Genomic DNA, 19,993 nt, shown 5'->3' on the forward strand with positions numbered 1-19,993 from the left:
TCTTTACCTTTTTTTATTATTAGTTTCAGGTGTCTAAAACAATACAATGATTAGACATTATGTTATCACAAAGTGATAACCCCCTTCCCAGTCTACTACCCCTCTGCCATCGTATATAGCTGTTACTATACCACTGACTCTATTCCCTATGCTGTACTTTATATTGTGACCACACACACACACACACACACACACACACACACACACACACACGATGCCAACAAATGTATACACATTTTAAGAAAGGAAAAAACTATTTAAATGGTAATACTCAATATATACCGATAACGAAAGATGAATACAAGTCACCTTTGACTTCTGCAATTACAAGAGGTGCTCAAAGTGGTTACCATCAGCGTCCAGACACTTCTGACTAGGGCGAACTACTGCTAGAGCAATGTTGACCTAAGTGTCCACTTGTATACATTGTTTTGGTACCCCTGGTATATATATTTAATTATAGTTGACATTCAATATTGTTCTACATCAGCTTCAGGTGTACAGTGCAGTGGTCAGGCATCTACACAGTCTACGAAGTGATCCCCCTGATAAGTCCAGTGCCCATCTGGCACCCTACATGATCTTTACAACATTACTGATTATGTTCCCCATACTGTATTTCACATCCCCGTGACTATTTGGTGACTACCAATTTGTACTTCCTAATCCCTTCAGCTTCTCCCCCATCCTCTAACCCCCTCCCATCTAGAAGCCATCAATTTTTTTTTCTGTATCTCTGAATCTATTTCTGTTTATAAAAATTAATCTTTGAAGAATGGTATTAATTTGGTATATTTTCTATATGATTCTAAAGCAAGTCAGAAGTGACACTATAAATTATATACAGTTTTTTTTTTTTTCAGTAGACTGCTTTAGGAACTCAGCTGCATTTTTGCAGATGTTCATCTTAAAATTCCTGGATATTTGCATGGGGACATTTTAGATTTAAGTTTTACAATATGTGATAAAAGGAATTCCAAAACCCATATCATTTTCAAAGGGTCTTATATTTTGTTCTTTTGTTCCCCATAAAATGGAGTGTGTTTTCTTTAAATTACAATTCTTACTGAACTCGACTCTTTTAAACCAAGCTTTTTCCATCAGCACCCTAAGAAAATGAGCACAGGCATTATAGCAGAATTAATTTTTCTATCCACTATTTTATAAAAATAACATGAAACACAGCAAGCTGAATTTTGGCCTACCCAAGAAGCCTACATTTTTGAGAAATTATGCTAACAGATGTGTACATGGTATATTTTGGTCTTCCTTTGGGATAGACTAATGCTTGTATGTACAAATCTACACAAACATGTCTCTAATCCATTACTTAAAAGAATACCTTAGCAGCCACCTATATTTGTCTCATGCTTTACTGGTTGCAAAGAGTTGAAATTTTAACCTATACTATATCCGATGGCAAGGAGTCCAAAGGGAGAGACAGAAAATACAAAAACAATCTGAAAAGGGGCCCAATTTAAAAAGAAGAAATATAAATGAAACATGAAAAATTATGAGTTATGTTCAATTTTAGTAAAGTCTGCAGGCAGGAATTTGCTCTATCAAATTTGGGCCATTTAAAAAAAACAATAAGCTTATTTGGCCTTTGAGAGTAGAAGTCGGGAGTCCTTTATTTCTGCAGTACTGTCTATTTAATCCAGCATATCTCTGTTAGGGCTCTAAAGCAGTTCTTTTGCAGAAAATTTGATTTCCATAATCCCTGTAGAACAGACATTTATATTTTAAATGAATTGGTTCATAATCCTTTGAAATTTACAACCTGCAGAGAGAGATTCCATTGCTCTGAATAATATACAGATATAAGATAGTATTGAATCAGTGCCATACCGCTGGGTGTCTCTGTCTTTTCTCTGCTGGTGCTTTTTAACCGTAATCTTCTCCTGTTATTCTTCTTATCTGCTGATGTTTCTTGAGGGGGATGTGGCTGCATAATATGCAGATTGGCTGGTACATTTTCGTATCAAAGAACAAAAAGCCAGAACAGAAAGTACTATATGGTTTGAAATAACTCAGTAAATACAATTATAGCTATAATGAGAACATTCATGTATCATTTTGACATTATGTAAAGCTGTTATCAAAAACTTATTCCTTCACAGAAAATAGGTGTTTACTCCTCTTCCAATATTAGGATTATATCAGGCTTTCGAAATTACTAATGCATTTCATTCACGTACTATAACCTTATAGAGAGCTACAAGTAATTTGATTAATATTAATCATGCAACATGCTATATTAACAATACAAAAAATGAAATTGACAGCCAATACCAAGAATTCATTTCTTCCTTTAAAAGAGGAAGTGAAGTTAAGTATAATGCAACAAGAATTTAGATGGTAGTTTCCAAAAGAACCCTGGAAAACTCATACTATACCCAAAGAAGAATTCTTAAGTATAATTTAATACTGTAATAATAATATTCATAGCAGTACTTAATATTTACTGAATGCCTAATTTCTTGGCACAGTATGATGTGCTTGACTGATTTTTTTCTCACTGACTCATCACAATGACTATTTGAAGCAGTTGTTATTTATCACTACTATTAGTCTTACAGGGCTTAAGAAACAGTCTTACAGGGCTTAAGAAACTTGATCAAGGTCTCACAGATAGGGGTAGGTCTCATAGACAGTGTTAAGGCCAACACTGAGTATCTGTGTTACTCATTCCTTATCTCAGTTTTATACTCCATGGGATATGCAGTTTGTAATAGTGCTCATTCCTAAATTAAAAAACATGAACCCAAATGCACCGCATTTCAACTCTCACAAAAGTCAGACGGGTAGGAGTGGAAAACTAAAAGTGTTTGTTTGGTAAGCCCTGCGTTCTCTGGTCTCAGTTCTTTCCAATGATTACAGGTTGCAAATCACTTTACCTCTGTTAGCCTTGAACTCCCAACTTATACAATGAGACAGTCTTTTCATCACCAATAAGGTTGTTTTAGCGTCAGTGGGAGAAAATAAAGAGTACTTTACAAATGGGAAAGATTAATTGAAAGATAAAATTAAGAAAACTTAAAATGCAGTTTCTAAAATATAGTGATAAGAGGATGTGATATTATTTCCTCACCAGTCATCACAAAGTAGAAACACAGGGTACTGTAAGAATTTGAAATAATGCAATGAATAGGATGAAAGGTTTCAGAAGATAATGTGTGTATACCAGCATTCTAAACATATTTCATTATCTACCACACTTTTCATTTTTAAGTGATAATTCTTTGGATTTAAGATCTAGTGACGAATATAACTTCAGATTTATCTTAACAAGAACATGCTCACTATTTTCACTAGCCATCAATCTTTATGCATGATTCTTTCTTACCAGGAATAGGTACAGTCTGCTTTATTTGGCGAGTATTTTCTTTATCTCCTTGTTCCTCAGACTCAGATGTCAGCAAGGTTGACATTTCTGCACTGTTAACACCCTTCTCTACTGTGGATGGCTGGCATGCTTGGTTATTTTTGGACCCAATGGATCTCATTGTCTATAAGGGAAAGGAATGAATCTGTACATTAAAACACAGGAATTGCATTTATTTCCTGTTGATTTTACACAGAAAAATAATATTTGGACAAATAAAGACTGAAGGGAAAAATGAGAGGAAACAAGGTTAAAAAGTTGATGGAGAGGAAAATTATAGTAGAAAATTAGAAAGGAGAAAAATAATGTGAGATGAAATGGAAGAATGTCTCGCAGACACATAAATAAAAATTTGTTTTTTTGCTATGGTCCATCTTTAGTAGGTAGGAGCTGAATTGAAAATCACTGTGTATGTCAGAAATTCAAAGGAAATTAAAAATAAAAATATAACATCTGAGAATCTGTTCATTGTAAGGTGTCTGGTGATGATCCAACTCTTTGAAGAGACCACAAAATGTGCTCATATATATGTATTTACTTTAAAATTTTGTGAACATAACTTTTAATGAAAAGAATACTAAAAAATGTTAACTGTGTTGACATGACAAAAAGGAAACAATTTTGAGGTCTTTTAAAATCCAGAATTTCTGTTCAAAATTTATTCACGCTTCTGCTTTTGGCTTATAGTCTCTCTCGCTCTTTTATCCCCCTGCACTGGGAAAAAACCATTCCCTTCCCATGCCACTCATGTGTAGATAAGCTCTTCAAACCTTGTTCCTACCTCACTGGTTATCCTGTTATTTCTTCTGCCAGAGAGTGGAGGTGGTCCAAGAACTTTGGATCCAAAGGCGATATGACAAACATCCTGATTTTTATTGTTCCGCACATTACCTGTTCCTCTGTTAATGAGCTGATCTGTTTTGTTAAAGGAAGGTAATAAAAGTTCATTAATGGGCGTAATGAAAACATCACATTGCAATATTTATGGAAGTACAGTCTGGGTGTCACGTGATCTGAATCTCCCCTCCCCCTGGGCACTTATTAAAAATGCAGAGACTGGGGCCCAATATCACATCTGTAGAATTACAGTCTTGGGCTGGCGGTTGGAGGGAGGCAAAAATCTATAATTTTAACAAGTTCCACCATGATCATTTAATAAGCTCACTATCATTTGAGAATCATGACCACAAATGTTTTTCCTCAAAAAAAGGAAAAATTACTAAAAGAACATCTTATTTTTTCTTTAAGGAAATAATTTAAATAAAATTATTCAACTCAATTGAACCAATATATGCTTGAGCGTTTTCTCAGGCATTTCCTAGATGTTGTCAGTGACATAAAATAGATAAAACATATTACTTGCCCTCTGGGAGTCTGAAGGGAGGTGACATTACAAGTAAACAGGTAACTAACATAAGGCAGACCAGTGGAAATGAAGATGTGACCTCTTGAACGGACCTGGGATGACTGATAAGATTTCAAGAGATGTAGGGTGCCCTAGACAGAAGAAAGTGCCTGAAAGAAGGCGTGGAAGAATGAGAGGGTACGATATGCTTGGGGAATAATGAAATCACCAGTTTAGTGGGAAGGATAGACTAGGATCACATTGAAAGGAGCCTTAAAATGCTAAGAGTCTATTCTAAACTTGGTAGGCAACAGGGAATCACTGAAGGTTTGGGGGAGAAAGAGAGTAAACGGGTATGAGGCTGGTGTGCTCACCAAACCCTGCTATCTTCTCCTTCTCGGCACAGAGCTCAATTTCATTTCTGAGCCTTCCCTGCAGTTACACGGGCCATTTGACTGAGATCTGCTGATGGAATGTGAGAAGTGGTGTGTGAGAAGTGTAAACCACTTCCTGGCTCCTAAAACCTCCTGCATAATCCCCTCTGCTCTCTCTTCCCTCCTCTCTTGACAAGATGCAGAAGAGTCAGTGAAGGACTTCAAGGCCTCCAGAGGAGCCACCAGATGAAAGGATTCTGGGTCTCTGAATATGGAAGGAACTCCTGAGTAGACCAGGACTGTGGGATTGCTTTCTGACCAATAAAGCAGGTGAGGGTGATGGCTCTTCACTCCAAACACTACCCACAACCTAGAAAACCTTCTGCTTGTGCCCCACTGGCAAGGCAGGACCAACTTGAATATTATGTTGGCACTGAATGATTCCACATTTGTCCTACAGCCCTGGACATACATGAGTGACTGGTCACTTCCTATCTGATCCATTCCTCTGAAAAAATTCCTATAGTTAGCTAGCTGATCTCGTTGGTCTCGGCCTACAGCTGCCATTTTACAAGGGGTAGAATTAAAATCCACTCCTATGCAACAGCATGAGAAAAGGCATGAAAGTTGGTAAACACATATCATGTTTAGGAAACTCCAAATATTTAGACCTGAGTGGAAGTAGTATGTGTGGGTATATGGGTATTTTGGGGTCTGTTTTTGTGTTTGTGACAGATGAAGCTGAAGAGATGGGCAAGGGCTAGATTGCTGAATTGATCTGAAAGATGTTTTGCTGGACAGAAGATGTGAAGTGGTAAGGAGATATACCATTCCAGTTTTCTCCAAATTCCTGAAGCTCTATTAGGTAGAAGACAGATTCCATTTGTCCAAAGGGCAGAATCAGAACTAATAAGTAGAATTTACTTCCAAAAGCTTTTAGTCCAACATAAGAAACATTTTTATTTAATTAAAGCCTATCTGGTGTGAGGTGGTGTATTTTCTGTCACTTTGACAGTGTTCAGGCAGAAGTCTGGAAAGCGATTCTGCATATTGTAAGGCGGATTCAGATATCAGGTGACTCTCTAATTTCTACCTCTAGTGTGGTGATGTTTTCTGAGCTCCGCTCCTTGTATCCAGTAGCCTTCTTGACAAGGGCCTCTTTGATGGCTCAAAGACGCTGCAAACTAAAAACTTGGTCTAACCCAGTTTGAAAAGCCAGAGTCTAGGTGTCATTCTTGATCCCTCCCTCCATCCTCTCCATATCCAATCCATGTCCACTCCCACCTCCTCCACCAGCACTGCAATCCAAGTGACCGTCGTCCTTCCCCTGGATGACTTCAAAGGGTCTCAAGTTTTCTACTGTGTCTACTCTGTCCACCATCCTGTGCCTTCTCCAAAATGCAGCCAGAGTGGCCTCACACAAACATAAATCTGATTGGGTCATTCACTTTCCTCACTTGAATCTTTTCAATGACTTCGCTGTTGCTCTGAGGATTAAGAAGAAAGCCCTTAAAATCGCCTGCAAAACCCTGCATGTTCTGTCTTTGCGTTCATACCTTACACCTCCCATTTTCTGCTCTCTCCACAGACTGGCCTCTGCAGTGATTCCTGCCTAGCAGAGCATTCGTGCATGCTGGTCCCCACAGCTAAAAGACTCTTCCTTTTCCCCTCGGCTTCTATGGTTCAGCTCATGTATCACGTCCTCAGATAAGGCTTTCTGGACTTTTCTGACTAGGGCAAATTCCGCCACTATAGGTACTGCCATAGCCTTTCCCTCACAGGACTTGACAGAACTGCAATTTTACTTGTGTTTATGGGTTTCTTTGACAATATGTGCTTCAATAGATACAAACCCAGTAGGCTGCTTTGTCACCCCTGAATTGCCAGTACCGAGCCCCATGCCTGACATAGAATAGGCACATAATAAATCCTTGTTGAGCATCATGAATGAATCATTAAATGTAATGGGCCAGAAGGGAAGTTGGATTAAATGACTAAATATTTCTAACTATGATTAAAATTTCATTTTAAGAAAAATCCACCTGAGAGTTTTATGTGTAACTTGAGGAGGAAGACTGAACAAGACTGGACAATTGCCAGGATGTGGGGGATGAGAGAGGAGGGTCAACAATGACCAAGGCATAGATATTTACATAAATAGTGTGGCTCTCAACAGCAGCAATGCTATGGTACCACTCAGATGCTCATTCAGGTTACAGGTGAAATTTCATAGCGTTAACAAATAGACTTGTTTATGTACACATCTGTATTTTTTTTCCCAGTCATTCATAAATATCCATTAGGAGTCAACAAAACACTGTTAGTCTCTCAGGATCAATAATTGAAATGACACTCAAATTTCAGGCCAAATGGAAAACATTATTATAGGCTCATCATTTGTACCTTTTGTGACCAATAGAACAAATCCTGGACTACTGATTTTGTTCTCAAATGTGGATTTCCCCAGAAAGAAACAGCCAACGGAGGCCCCTGAAGGACTGTGTGGAATATGGAATAGGCCTAAATGGGAATTTCCAGTACCAGGACACTGAGGCTATAGGGATAGCTTTCTGTTCAAACATCTTACAGTGGCAATTTTCCTTGATTTTTTTTCGTATTCTTTATCTATATGCAGGTTCCCCTCAATTAATTTAAGTTCTTTGGAGTGGAAAGACCATTTATTTGCTACTGTATGTACTCCCATCTGTTGGGCCCAGCAGAGCACATGGTAGACAATGGATAAATCTCACAAAATTGCGGACAGTATCCAAGATTAAAGGGAGGATTTGGGGGGGGGGGGGAGTGAAGGAGTATTTAAAAAACCATCCTGAAAACGGCACAAACTTAAAGTTATAAAATAAATAAGTCATGGGATGTAATATACAGCATGGAGACTATAGTTAATACTCTAGCATGGCGACTATAGTTAATTATTGCGTATTTGAAAGTTGCTAAGAGAGTAGACCTTAAAAGTCATCATCACAGGAAAAAATGTTTTTGGAACTATGTTAACTAGACTTATTGTGGTGATCATTCACAATATATACAAATATTGAATCATTATATTGTATACTTGAAACTAATATATAATGTTATATGTAAAGTATACCTCAATAAAAAGTCATACTGACACAGTTCTAGTTATAATTCCAACAAAACGAACACATCATCTAGTTCATAGTTGTTTAAAAATTAAAATTCTTAAATACCTTGAATTTCTTAGAGGAACTGCTTTCTATAGTGGATATCCAGTGATTCTTAGAAACATGCCTAAACCTGATATGATATAGTCTCCTAAATCACAGAAAATTAGATGTTATTCTGTATTTTATAAGAGGAACTACTATAGGATTTCTTTAGAGTAATCTCCCACTGTGTATTTAAAATTAAATCTATTTTTTAAAATGTTAATGCACTTTTTCCCCACAAAGTATACCAATACTCTACTATTTAGTATCTCTTTAATGAACAGATGTTTTTAAACGTATTAGTACTATTAACACACATTCTTAAAGCCTATTTCACTTTATTCTCTATTTATAATCATATCAATTGTCATAATTATCTCTATAAATATGCATCATGCTATATATCTGTTATAATAGGTCCTAATTAAAAACTACAAGGAAAAGTAATTTTGACTTTTGGTTTCTAAAATAAAAAGTAGAAGAGACAAAGTTTCTATAATGAGAAAATCTTAATAAAACTACAAGCAGAAATGCATGCCTTTTGAATTATAAAAGGAGCTCTTTTAAAGCTGATATCAATATGCATAATATAAGGTTAAAATCAAGATTAGATTAAAGTCATGCTCTAGGCATTTCATTTTCTTGAGTTTGCAGAAAATGAACTTGGTGTAAGTCAGAGATGTTACCATTAATTATTTTGCTATTTTACTGAGGGGTACATGCCTTTGTAGTTAGATTATAAAACCTGAGGGTCTACTCTCTAATTGCCTTTTAGAAAAATAAACATTCATTTTTGTCTCAAGATATTCTGTCTTAATTATTATAGCCATTTACAGTTTGCAGGTTTTTCAACGCTTAACCAGAAAAACCTGCTGAATTTTCAACTCTAATCATTGAGGGGTCACGCTCAAGACTTACGACTATTATCTAATAATCAAATCAGAATTAAACTTGCTACCAGAATCTTGTCTTTGAATTAATTTTTTTTTAATTATATGTGCATGTTATAAAGAATGTCAAAAATACAAAAGACAGGCTGATCTAGTAGAGCAATATTGTTTTAGACAAGGTACTTAACCTTTCTAAATCTTACCTTCTTCATTTATAATATTGGAATGATAGTACTTAAATCATGGGTTTTTGTTAGATTATATGAAACATGCATACAACATGCTCAGTACTGTGCTTAGTAAATGTTATTAGTATCTTCCATCTTTGAATAGCATTTAATAATTGGCAAAGTCCATTCACAATCATTTATTCCTTCATTCCCCCATTTTTTGAGTAATGACGGGCACCTACTCTGGGCAGCCACGGCTCTAGGAAGTAAGACAGGGCGTAAGGTGGATACATCACCTCCTTCAAAGAGCTCGCAGTCTCACCAGAGACAGATATTAAAGCAAGTAATTCATAAACAACTACATGATTACAACTGTGATAAGAGTTATGAAGGAAAAGTTTAAAGCGTTCCAAGTGTGTTTAACAGACGGCTGGCTGGTATGTAGTCTATGGGAGCAGAGATAAAAAGAAAGGTGGATATGATGATCCGTACAAGATCTCTGCAATTTCCAACCACTTTGTGTGATATTAACCCATTTCCACAGCTGAAGAAACTGAGGCTCACAATATTTTGAGATCTGTTCACACAGAGCAGGGGCTCAGAATCCAAGTGTCCCAGGTTTCTTTCTGCCTTCTTTTCACCACATATGAGGCTGCCCTTGGTGGCCCAGGAGGGCACTGCAGATGATTCTTCCCATATCCACTATTTATTTTTGGTGCAGTTTTGTGAAGCCATCTAACTAAAAATTTTTGATTTGCCATCTGAAAAGTAGCTTAATGATTATATAGCTTAATACCAGAACTTCATAAATATGATAATTAATGTATGTGATGAAGACTAATGGGGTTTATGAAGAGTCAAGTATAGAACATAATATTGTAATGTACTTTTTTAGAGGAAAGAGTTGCTGCGTTAGGGGAGGGACAAACTAATGTGGTTTCAATGCCAAGCAGGTAACAGCCATGTGACAAGGAGGCACATGTAGAATGTGGGGGAAGCTGTGGCTAATTTGAGAGTGCTTGTCCTATGCAAAGTATTTTAGTTAAGAACTTGTTTTTAGATCAGTTGGAGGACTGTCGGTCTGTAAACCCTGGACGCACAAGTGAGTAGGGAAATTACTAAAGCAGGAAAGGTCCTAAGTGATTAAAATCAGTCTTTGCAAAAATTTAAAAGCAGTATTTAGCTTTATCTGATTAATAAAAGTTTAAGACATTTTTGAAAGGCAAAATAATATTAAAAAGTAACAGAATATCTCTTTCTCCTCTGACCTTGAGTAGAACCTTAGACAATGTGAAAACATCATCTGTGCAAAGTTAGGACACGTTAACAAGATAAAATAATAAAGTACAAGATGGTACTATTTTTCACAGTCTTAATTTATTTAAAAGTTATAATTAGACTAGTTTCTGCTTTTTATTCTTAATGACTAAAGAAAAATTTTTAGGTAAACAATTTTATCATTTCCAGAAATCTTTCCATTTTAAATAAAGAATACAGCTTATGTATAATATAGGCTTTGGCAGATAATCTCCATCATTTGGGTTTGAAAATAGATGCTTCCTTTAACACAAGAAGGCTTCTCAGAAGATAATCCTTAAAACTAGTAGTGAGAAATTGCATAATGGGGGTCAGTAGTTAAGAATGGCTCTCTGAAATCAGACTGCCTGGTCATCCTAGCTCTACCACTCACTAATTACTTTATTTCTGTGAGCCTCAGTTCCTTCATCTACAAAATGGAGATTATGATGGTTTCTACATAAAAATGTGTGTGAAAGGATTAATAGGATATACTGTTAATGGTTCATTGGTTCATTGTATGTGTCAACGTGACTGGGCCACAGGGTGCCCAATTAAACATTATTCTGAGTGTGACTGTGAGTGCTTCTGGATGAATTTAACATTTGAATCAGTAGACTGAATAAAGCAGATGGCCCTCCCCAATGTGGGTGGGCATCCAATCCACTGAGGGCCTGAACAGAACACAAAGATGGAGGAAGGGAGAATGTGATCTCTGCCTGACTCCTTGAGCTGGGACATTGGTCTTCTCCCACCCTCAAACTGGAACTTTCACCATCAGCTCTCCTGGTTTTCAGACCTTCAGGCTCGGCAGGAACACCACCACTGACTCTCCGAAGTCTCCAGCTTGCTGACTGCAGATCCTGAGACTTCTCAGTCTCCATAATTGTGAGAGCCAATTCCTTATAGTAAGTCTGTCTCTGCCATATGTATATTCCAGAGAAACAGAAAGAAACACACACACACACACACACACAGAGGTGTCAAAAAAAAAAGTACACATTTTAAGAAAGGAAAAAAACTATTAAAATTACGCTGATGGAAACCACTTTGAGCACCTCTTGTAATTGCAGAAGTCAGTCATGACTTGTACTCATCTTTTGTTATCGGTACATATTATCACAATTTTCATATAGTTTTTCTTTTCTTAAAATGTGTATATATTTTTTTGGCCCTTTATATATATATTTATTTATTATTTCTGACTAATATACTATGTAAAGGGTTTAGTGCTTGAAACACAGTAAAAACTCAGAAAACATTAGCTATGATGATGAAGAAGATGATGATGATCATGATGATTTATTGCTTAATATATTTACCTGCTCAAATTATTTGGCTAGTATTTTATTCATTCATTCGATCATTTAATCAACAAATATTTACTGAGCTCCTGACAGGTGTTAAGCATTGAATTAGGTGCTATGGATACAATACAAAATAGGACCCGGGTAGTTTTGAAGCTCAAATTCCAGTGTGGGAAACAGCAATAAGCAAATAAATAAACAAGAAAATGTCAGGTAATGATAAGTGCTATGATAAAAGTAAAAACAGGGTGATGTTACAGAGTGTCTTGGGGTTTATTGGAGGTCATCAATAATGATAGCATCATGTTCAACACTAATGAAAATGCATGTCAGCATAGTTCATACTGATATAGTATAGATTATCATATATATTTCCCTATTATACCATAAATAACTTTATATTTAACTATACACTTAAACATTTTATCGGGTCAATAATTCTGGATTTCCTTCCCATGATATATTTTAAATAAAATATTGACACTAAATAGAGACATATATTTTAAATTTTATAGCAATTCTTTGGGTTTGCAAAAGACAGAAAAGTATACAGAAGAAATAGAAACGTCTCATAATTGCCCTAACATAATACATCTGCTGACATAATAAATCATGAATATATTTAGAAAATTAAAATTCTCTAACAGCGAAAGATATTATATGAGAAATAAAAGTCTTACATCCCTTCCCCTGCCTCTGCTAGTTTCTGTTCCTAAAGGTAATTATTAAGTTTCTTGTGTTTCCTTAAAAAAATGTATGCAAGTACCAGCATCCCTAGGCAACTATCTTTTATATTAATATTTACATCAATGGGCTCATATGGAAACAGCATATTTAATAGATTATTTCTGACACGGCTTAGAGAATTTTCCAGACTATAACAAGCAGATCAGGTTATCTGTATACCTGCATACATAGTATCCTATTGTGCAGATATTTAATCAATTCCCTGTTATATCTCTAGGTTTTTGTTATTAGAAGCAAAGCTGTAATAGGCATCTAAAAGAGAAATGTAAAGATTGGAATCAGTGAATCGTGTAAAAGTAGCACAATTATAAAACTGGTTAAATGTTATTTTTCATATTTAACATTGTGTTTTATATATCAAAGTTTTTTCAATATTTGGCAAAATTCACTCTATAAATGATTTGTGCTACAACAGATTTCACAGATACTGGATCAATATTCATACTAAATTCCTTTCACATTAAAAGAAGATGTTTAATGAAGGAATGTGACTAGTGATGCCTTATTTATACTAAACACAGGGAAAGAGGATATATAATTCAAAAGTAAGAATGGTAGAGTTTACTCTGAATTCTTACCAGACATTGGAACTACAAATTGTGGCATCTCTTTAACCAACAATCCTAATACAAGGTTTACCAAATGTCTGAGTTTAGAAAAGAACAAATTAAAGAGTGTCTTGTTTTTTTCTGAAGTCAGAATCAAACTCCTTTTTCTTTTAGGTTGTTCTTTGCAGATTTTTTTGCTTGATTTGAATTTTGCTTTCAGAATGTGGAACCCAAAGAAGAAATTCTAATCAGGATCTCACCAATGCCAACTATAGTTAGATGATGTTTCATGTTTTTGCTGGATGCATTAATTTACCTGTTATCAATTGTGCTAGGAGATAGGGATTCCAGTTTCTTCTTATTTAATAAAGAGTAAAAATTCAATATTGCTGTGGAGAGAAGGGCACTTGAGAAAACTGCCCCCTAATTTTTAAGTAAATTACTAGTGTTGATTTGTACTTAGCAGGCCATTACATCTTGTCATTAGCTGAATGAGCAACTTCAATAACCAGACCTGAATCTCTGGTTCACTTAAACTGGGGTCCCATTAATGAAAATAAGATCACCAGATCTCAGTCCTCTGCAGACTGTCAATAGCTACTGTGCACCAGGAATTGACAAAGTGAAGAGTGTGAATGTGTGGCAACTTTGGCTTTATGGAAACACAATTATTTTATTAATTTCATTAAATCCTCTTGATCAAGTTACATGACATTCAACAAAATGTACTTTAAAGCAGAAGTTTCCATGTTTCCTGTTTTGCTTGAGTGAACATGCTAGAAAGTATCCATAGGAAACAGGTGCTTCTTCCTGTAGTGGCTTTACTGGGATCTCTGAGTAGGTGCATGTATAATAAAATATCACAGTTTACATGAGTACTGTACAGTCAATTACAAGAGCACACAGTCATTGTTTATGCAATTCAAATCTCATCATGGGGAGTCCATTTATTTTCTTTAGAAAGACACAAACACACAGAGTTCAAATGAAGAAGTATCTCCTGGCTTTTCCATGATTAAAAAGTCTGTCCTTGGGCACTACCCATTAGCTATACCTTTCAAGTAAAATATCTTACACAGAAAACAATTATTATCATATTCATTTATAGTAAGTTTCAAAGCCCACAAATGTCAAAATTAGCATTTGAAAATTATTTATCGAAAATTACTTATTATTTTATACAATAATTTTGTATAAAATTATACAAAGTTCAACGTATGTTCATGTAATCTTAGCTGCCATATGTGTGCAATGAGATTTACTTAAGAGGAACAATAATAAACCCTATGGTTATAAATGAATATAAATATAATTGGGATTTCAAAGGACAGAAGAAATATGCTATTAGTTGGCGATTATTAATTTTCTGTATATACGACTCAAGTTAACTATTATCATGCATTGAGAGCCCATTGATGGAATTTTCAAAATATAAACTAATATTCTATTCTACAAGTCGAGATCAAATATGGCCTATGAAAAAGTTCCTGTTTAATTATAATATTGAATTAATGATGCAATTAATATTTATTCAAACTCCTCTTTAATATCTATCGGGCATTATAAGTGTCCTTGAATTTTAAATAAAATAAAAAAAGACACTTAAAAAATCTGGATATGGACTTACATTTTCATTTAAAGGCATAAAGAATTCTTAAAACTTTAAGCTACGGAGAAGAAAAATAGAGCAGTTAGTTGCAGAGTTATCTGATAGGCTTTACAGCTTAGTCATTTCTGTTACTGAAAGCTATCACACACAGCCTATTAGGTGCAGACAGTGTTTGGCTATTGAAAACGCTCTTATTTCATTCTGTGGGGAATATTCCATTAAGATTGAATTGTGACCCAAGGTATTTACAGTGGCTGTCTGGGTAGTGAGATCTTTTTCATCCTTTTATTTACTTTCTAAAGGTCCTTTAATGAACATGGATTGTATATGTTCTCTCTTTCTCTCTCCCTTCTCTGTCTAAAGATAGAATATATAATAAACATACAAATTCTCATTACTTGTGCTGTCATTGCTATAAAAAAGTCCTGCCTAAAGCTGACAATTGTAGAAGCAGGTGATGGAGACGTGGGGGTTCATTATGTATTCTCTCTACTGTTCTGTAAGGTTGGAAATTTCATAATAGAGGGCTTAAAACTGTAATGCCTATTTACTCACAGTCCTTTGCCAAGGTTTATACTGAAAAAGTCCCAATTCTCTGTAGGAATATACAATTTATGACATGTAATGCTGATGAGGATTCATATATAGAAAATTCACTAGAATAAATAAATATAGGATATATATATATATATATATATATATATATATATATATATATAGAGAGAGAGAGAGAGAGAGAGAGAGAGAGAGAGAGAGAGAGAGAGAGAAACTGAGTCCATTTTTGTAACCCATTCATTTCATCATGGTTATCTCCTTTCTCCTGTTTCCACTTTGACCTCTCTGAAACTTTGACCACTCTTTCTTCCTCATCTGTTATATGAAAATCACCAAGTCCTGCCAGTTTCTCCCCTGTAGTTTCTCTCAGGGTCATCACTTTCCACTTTCACAGCCTCTTGTCATTTTATGCCTACATTGCTGCAAAAACATCTTAGTTGTAATCCTTAATCTCTGGTCTCACTTGACTTAAAAATTAATCTTGAATCCTGATATCAAATTCAACTTCCTAAAAAGGAAGTTATCATTTCTCTATTTTAGAAACATGAGGCACACTCTTCCTGTATTCAGCCATCCTCCCTACTCAGGCAATTCCTCTTATTAATCCCTCAGGAAACTCATCCATGTATTTGGCTGTCTCCTTATGTTTGCTCAGTCTTCTGCACCATATTACACGTCCATAAATCTTACATTTATCTGTTATAAACACTTATACAAGTATATTGAATACTTTCAAGATCTACTTCCTACATAAGTGTCCTGTTATGACCATCATTTAACCTTCCTCTGAATTATTTCCGTGTTTATGAGTGTCATCTAAACCATATGACCTTTGTGGGGATAAGTGATCCAGTGGTTTTCAACTCTGGCTGCACATTAGAATCGCTGGGGGAGTTAAAAAAAAAAACCCATCCCAGGACAATTAAATCAGAATCTCTGGGGATGAAGCATAGACATTAAGAAAGAAAATTACACCAGTTATTTTTAAAGTGTCCCAGGTGATCCTAATATACAGGAGGTTGGGAACCACTCATCTCAATAATATCAGGCTTCTTGATTTGTAAGTACTATTCATTCATTTGGTCAATAGCTATGAGTATCTAGTACAAAACAGAAAAGGGGCAACCCTGCATGTTTCGTTAGGCTTGTAGAATGTTTTTTAAAAAATTTAGACTTTAGATGATATTTTAAAATTGGGAGAATTATCATAAACACTAGGATACCCTGTCTTGAAAAAGAAAAAAAAGGGAAGATCTGGTGAGACTGGGCCTGTATTCTTGCAAGGCAACTCTTGGCTGGAAGTGTATTGCAGTTACTCCTTGTAGACTGAGAATGAGCTTGTAGTTTGCTGCAGTCCTCACCACTCCCTACAACTCCCTCACAAGGGCTGAGTGTTAGCTGCTATTTACTGTTACTATTTTAATAGTAGAGAACAATTTCTTTGAAGCACTATCTCACTCCTCTTCCCTAATTGCCCTCCTCTACTCCTAATAAAACTCATTGGTGAAGTAGAAAATGTTTCTACATGTCAAATATCCAGGCATCCAGCCCACTTTATTTATTTATTTATCTGACTGGCCTCTGTAGTAATTTAAATTTGCAGCCCTTGGCCTGGTATATGGCCAGTACTGTGTCAGAAGCTATGGAAAGAGAAGAAGAAAGTACAGTGAGTGCCCTTTTTGGAGGAAGTCACACTTTATTGGGGGAATGTAGACAATTTAAAAAGTATGGCAAAAAAAAAAGATAAAAAAGAAAAAGGAAAAAGTCATGGGAAGAGAACAATGCTTATTAGAATTAGGGGAGGCTGCATAAAAAAGGTAGCATTTCAACTGGATCTAGAAAGTTGAATGGGGTGCTTATCCAGGCAGAAAGGCAACAAAATAGCAATCCCAAAATATGAACATGTGAAAGCCTGCAGAGTGGTCAGAAAATCACATAAGGGGAATGACAGAAAGGTGTCTGCAGAAGAAACTGTGGAGTAGGTTTGGGAGTAGATGGCTTTGTGTGAGTTCCCAAGGGTTATTCATGTTGTCTTCTAAGATAATGGGAAAGGCATTAAAAGTCTAATTAAAGAGTGACATGATCACACCTATTTCTATTATCAGAAAGACAATTTTGACAGCAATGTGGAGATTAGCTGGGAGGCTGGGGTTAGTGACAGTGGGGACCTGAATAATGGAAGTAACAATAAGGTAGAAGAGGAGACAGATCTGAGAGATGTTTAGGAGGTATAATTGGCAGGACTTGGAAGCATATAGGAAAAGGAGAGGAATAATTAAGGATGTTTTGATATATTGTGTAAAAAATCCAGAAAATATTTTAGTTGCTAAAGAGAAATTAAAAATAATTATTTATCACTGACATGAGTCAATGTTAAAGTGACTTAATATTTAACTTTGAGCTATAAAGCATAATTGCAAGGCTTTTTTCACCCCCTTTTGTTTGTCTTACAAATAAATGTACTTATGAATTAGGTGTCTGAACGCATACCTGAGTCTGTTGAATTTAGAGGATGACCTCCAAATTTTATTTCAGTTTGGCGGAATTTAGTCATGTTTAGCAGCTGTGTGACTTGTGGAACATCTGTTGTTAGTTGGCAGCTTCGTGGAATAATATCTGTAGGTTCATCTGCTGGAAAGGGAATACCATATCCAGCTAGAAATAAAGACAAACACATTCATTCCTAAAATGTAAGCCATTTCTGCCAAATGGACATATCTTATAAATGAAACCAATTAAAGTAAATCATTTTAGAATATGACTTTGGATGAATTACTCAACTGTAATTACAGCTTTGGTTTTCTCATCTGTAAAATGAGCATGATAATTTCACTGTTTACTGTCAAGGATTGTAGAAAGGATTAAATGAGATGAAGTAGGTATATAACATATGGAGCAGGTTCAGAGACTTGTGCAATAAATAAGAGTATTCATTGGAAATATTTTATATTTTCTTTTCAATACTACCATGTAACTTGAGAGAACTAGGTAGGCATCCTCCAGTGAAAATTTCTGGGAATACACTGGTTCATTTATACAAGATCAATAAATACAATGACATTATTGAATAAGCAACTATGGCCATTATATGAGTACATTTTAACTTTTTATTTTGAAATAACTTTAGATCTATAGAAGTTACAAAAATTGTACAGAGTTCCTATATACCCTTTATCCAGCTTCCCCTAATGTTAACATCTTACCTTTGAATAATTTCAAGGAAAAAAGTTATTATCATTAAAATATTGTTTTTATTATTATAATCTGTATTTCTAATGAGATTTGATATTGTTCATATATATTTATACGGATGTTTACATTTTCATTTTAGTAAATTTTCTGTTCATCTTCTTAACGCATTTTACTATTAGAACATTTTTTTCTCATTTATTTGTATAACCTCTTTTACAGCAAAGATATTAAGCTTTGTCATACATAGCAAGTAGGAATTAGATTGATATTATCATTCCAAAAAGCAATTTTACTATATGTATCAAAAGCCTTAAAAATGTACATGTCATTTTACTCAGTAATTTCACTTTATGGATTTATCCTAAAGTAAAAAAAATTAGAAACTCTAAAGAAGATCTATGTAAATAGGTGCTTATAATTTCTGAAAAATAAATAGCCTGAATTTGCAGTAAAGAGTCACAAGAAATTGTATTTATGAAGATGGTTTAATGACATGGGAAAGACTCAAGCTAAAAAGTTAAATGAAAATAATATATATGAAACTCTATCTCAACTGTAGAAAATCAATAAATAAAATGTATGAATGGCAAAAAGACCAGAAGGAAATATACCAAAGTAAAATAACTTTTGATGGTTAGCTTAAGCATAGGTTTTATTTTATTCTTTATGAAAATGTTAGAATCTAGTGGGAAAAATTTGTTTGTGTATATGTGAATGTGAGTAGTAAGGAAAATTCAACCAATCATTCCTCAAAAAGCATTCTATGTAAGCATAAACTCTTACCACATTTATTAAGGCAAATGATGTTAGGTTTATGTGCACCCAAGTCATGGCAGTTTCCTAATTAAATCCTAATGTCCTAATCTTGAAAAGGAAAATGAATCGTTTAATGAAAAACTTAAACACTCATCAGCCATATAATGCTTTCTAAGTGTCCTAATGCTCCAGTCATTAAAAACCCACTAGATTTACTAATCTTAGTCTTCAGGTGTTCTTTATCTGTCCATTTCTTCTTGTCACTGACATTTAGAAAAATCAATATAAAGTAACTGAATAACTGAACCCTTAAAATAAAAAACATGTAGAAAAAAAATAAGTAAACTAATTCCAGATATATATTTGACATATTCAAACCCCTCTGTGGTAGAAAAAGGTAACTTCCTAGTCAATGCCAATATTGACAACCTAAGATTTTATATTAAAAGAGGAAGATAATTCTGTAGGCTAATAAGACCCTGAAATAAAAATGTTGTATTCTGAATTCTATAAAGAAAAATCATGGAAACTTGAGCTTAGAGGGCTTGTGTGGACGGCACAGAGTACAATGTCATACAAAGTTTGAAATGTGCCCAAGACAAAACTTGAGTTTCCAACAAACAAGGGACAG

The 19,993-nt window shown here is 34.9% G+C and overlaps 1 protein-coding gene across 3 annotated transcripts in view; it reads right to left on the minus strand.

The window, feature by feature from the left end:
* Positions 1 to 19,993, minus strand: part of CFAP20DC (CFAP20 domain containing) — a 259,596-nt gene that overhangs the window by 91,029 nt on the left and 148,574 nt on the right. For all 3 annotated transcript variants that reach the window (XM_019724118.3, XM_074313195.2, XM_019724119.3), the window contains exons 7-10: positions 17,905 to 18,069; positions 4,167 to 4,300; positions 3,347 to 3,509; positions 1,849 to 1,965 (exon numbers count right to left, since the gene is read on the minus strand). In XM_019724118.3, the coding sequence (XP_019579677.3) occupies positions 1,849 to 1,965; positions 3,347 to 3,509; positions 4,167 to 4,300; positions 17,905 to 18,069 (579 nt within the window). The remainder of the gene's footprint in view (positions 1 to 1,848; positions 1,966 to 3,346; positions 3,510 to 4,166; positions 4,301 to 17,904; positions 18,070 to 19,993) is intronic.

The sequence above is a fragment of the Rhinolophus sinicus genome, chromosome 5, assembly GCF_057876585.1.
Source record: "Rhinolophus sinicus isolate RSI-liver-muscle chromosome 5, RSI-T2T, whole genome shotgun sequence".
NCBI classification, from domain to species: domain Eukaryota; kingdom Metazoa; phylum Chordata; class Mammalia; order Chiroptera; family Rhinolophidae; genus Rhinolophus; species Rhinolophus sinicus.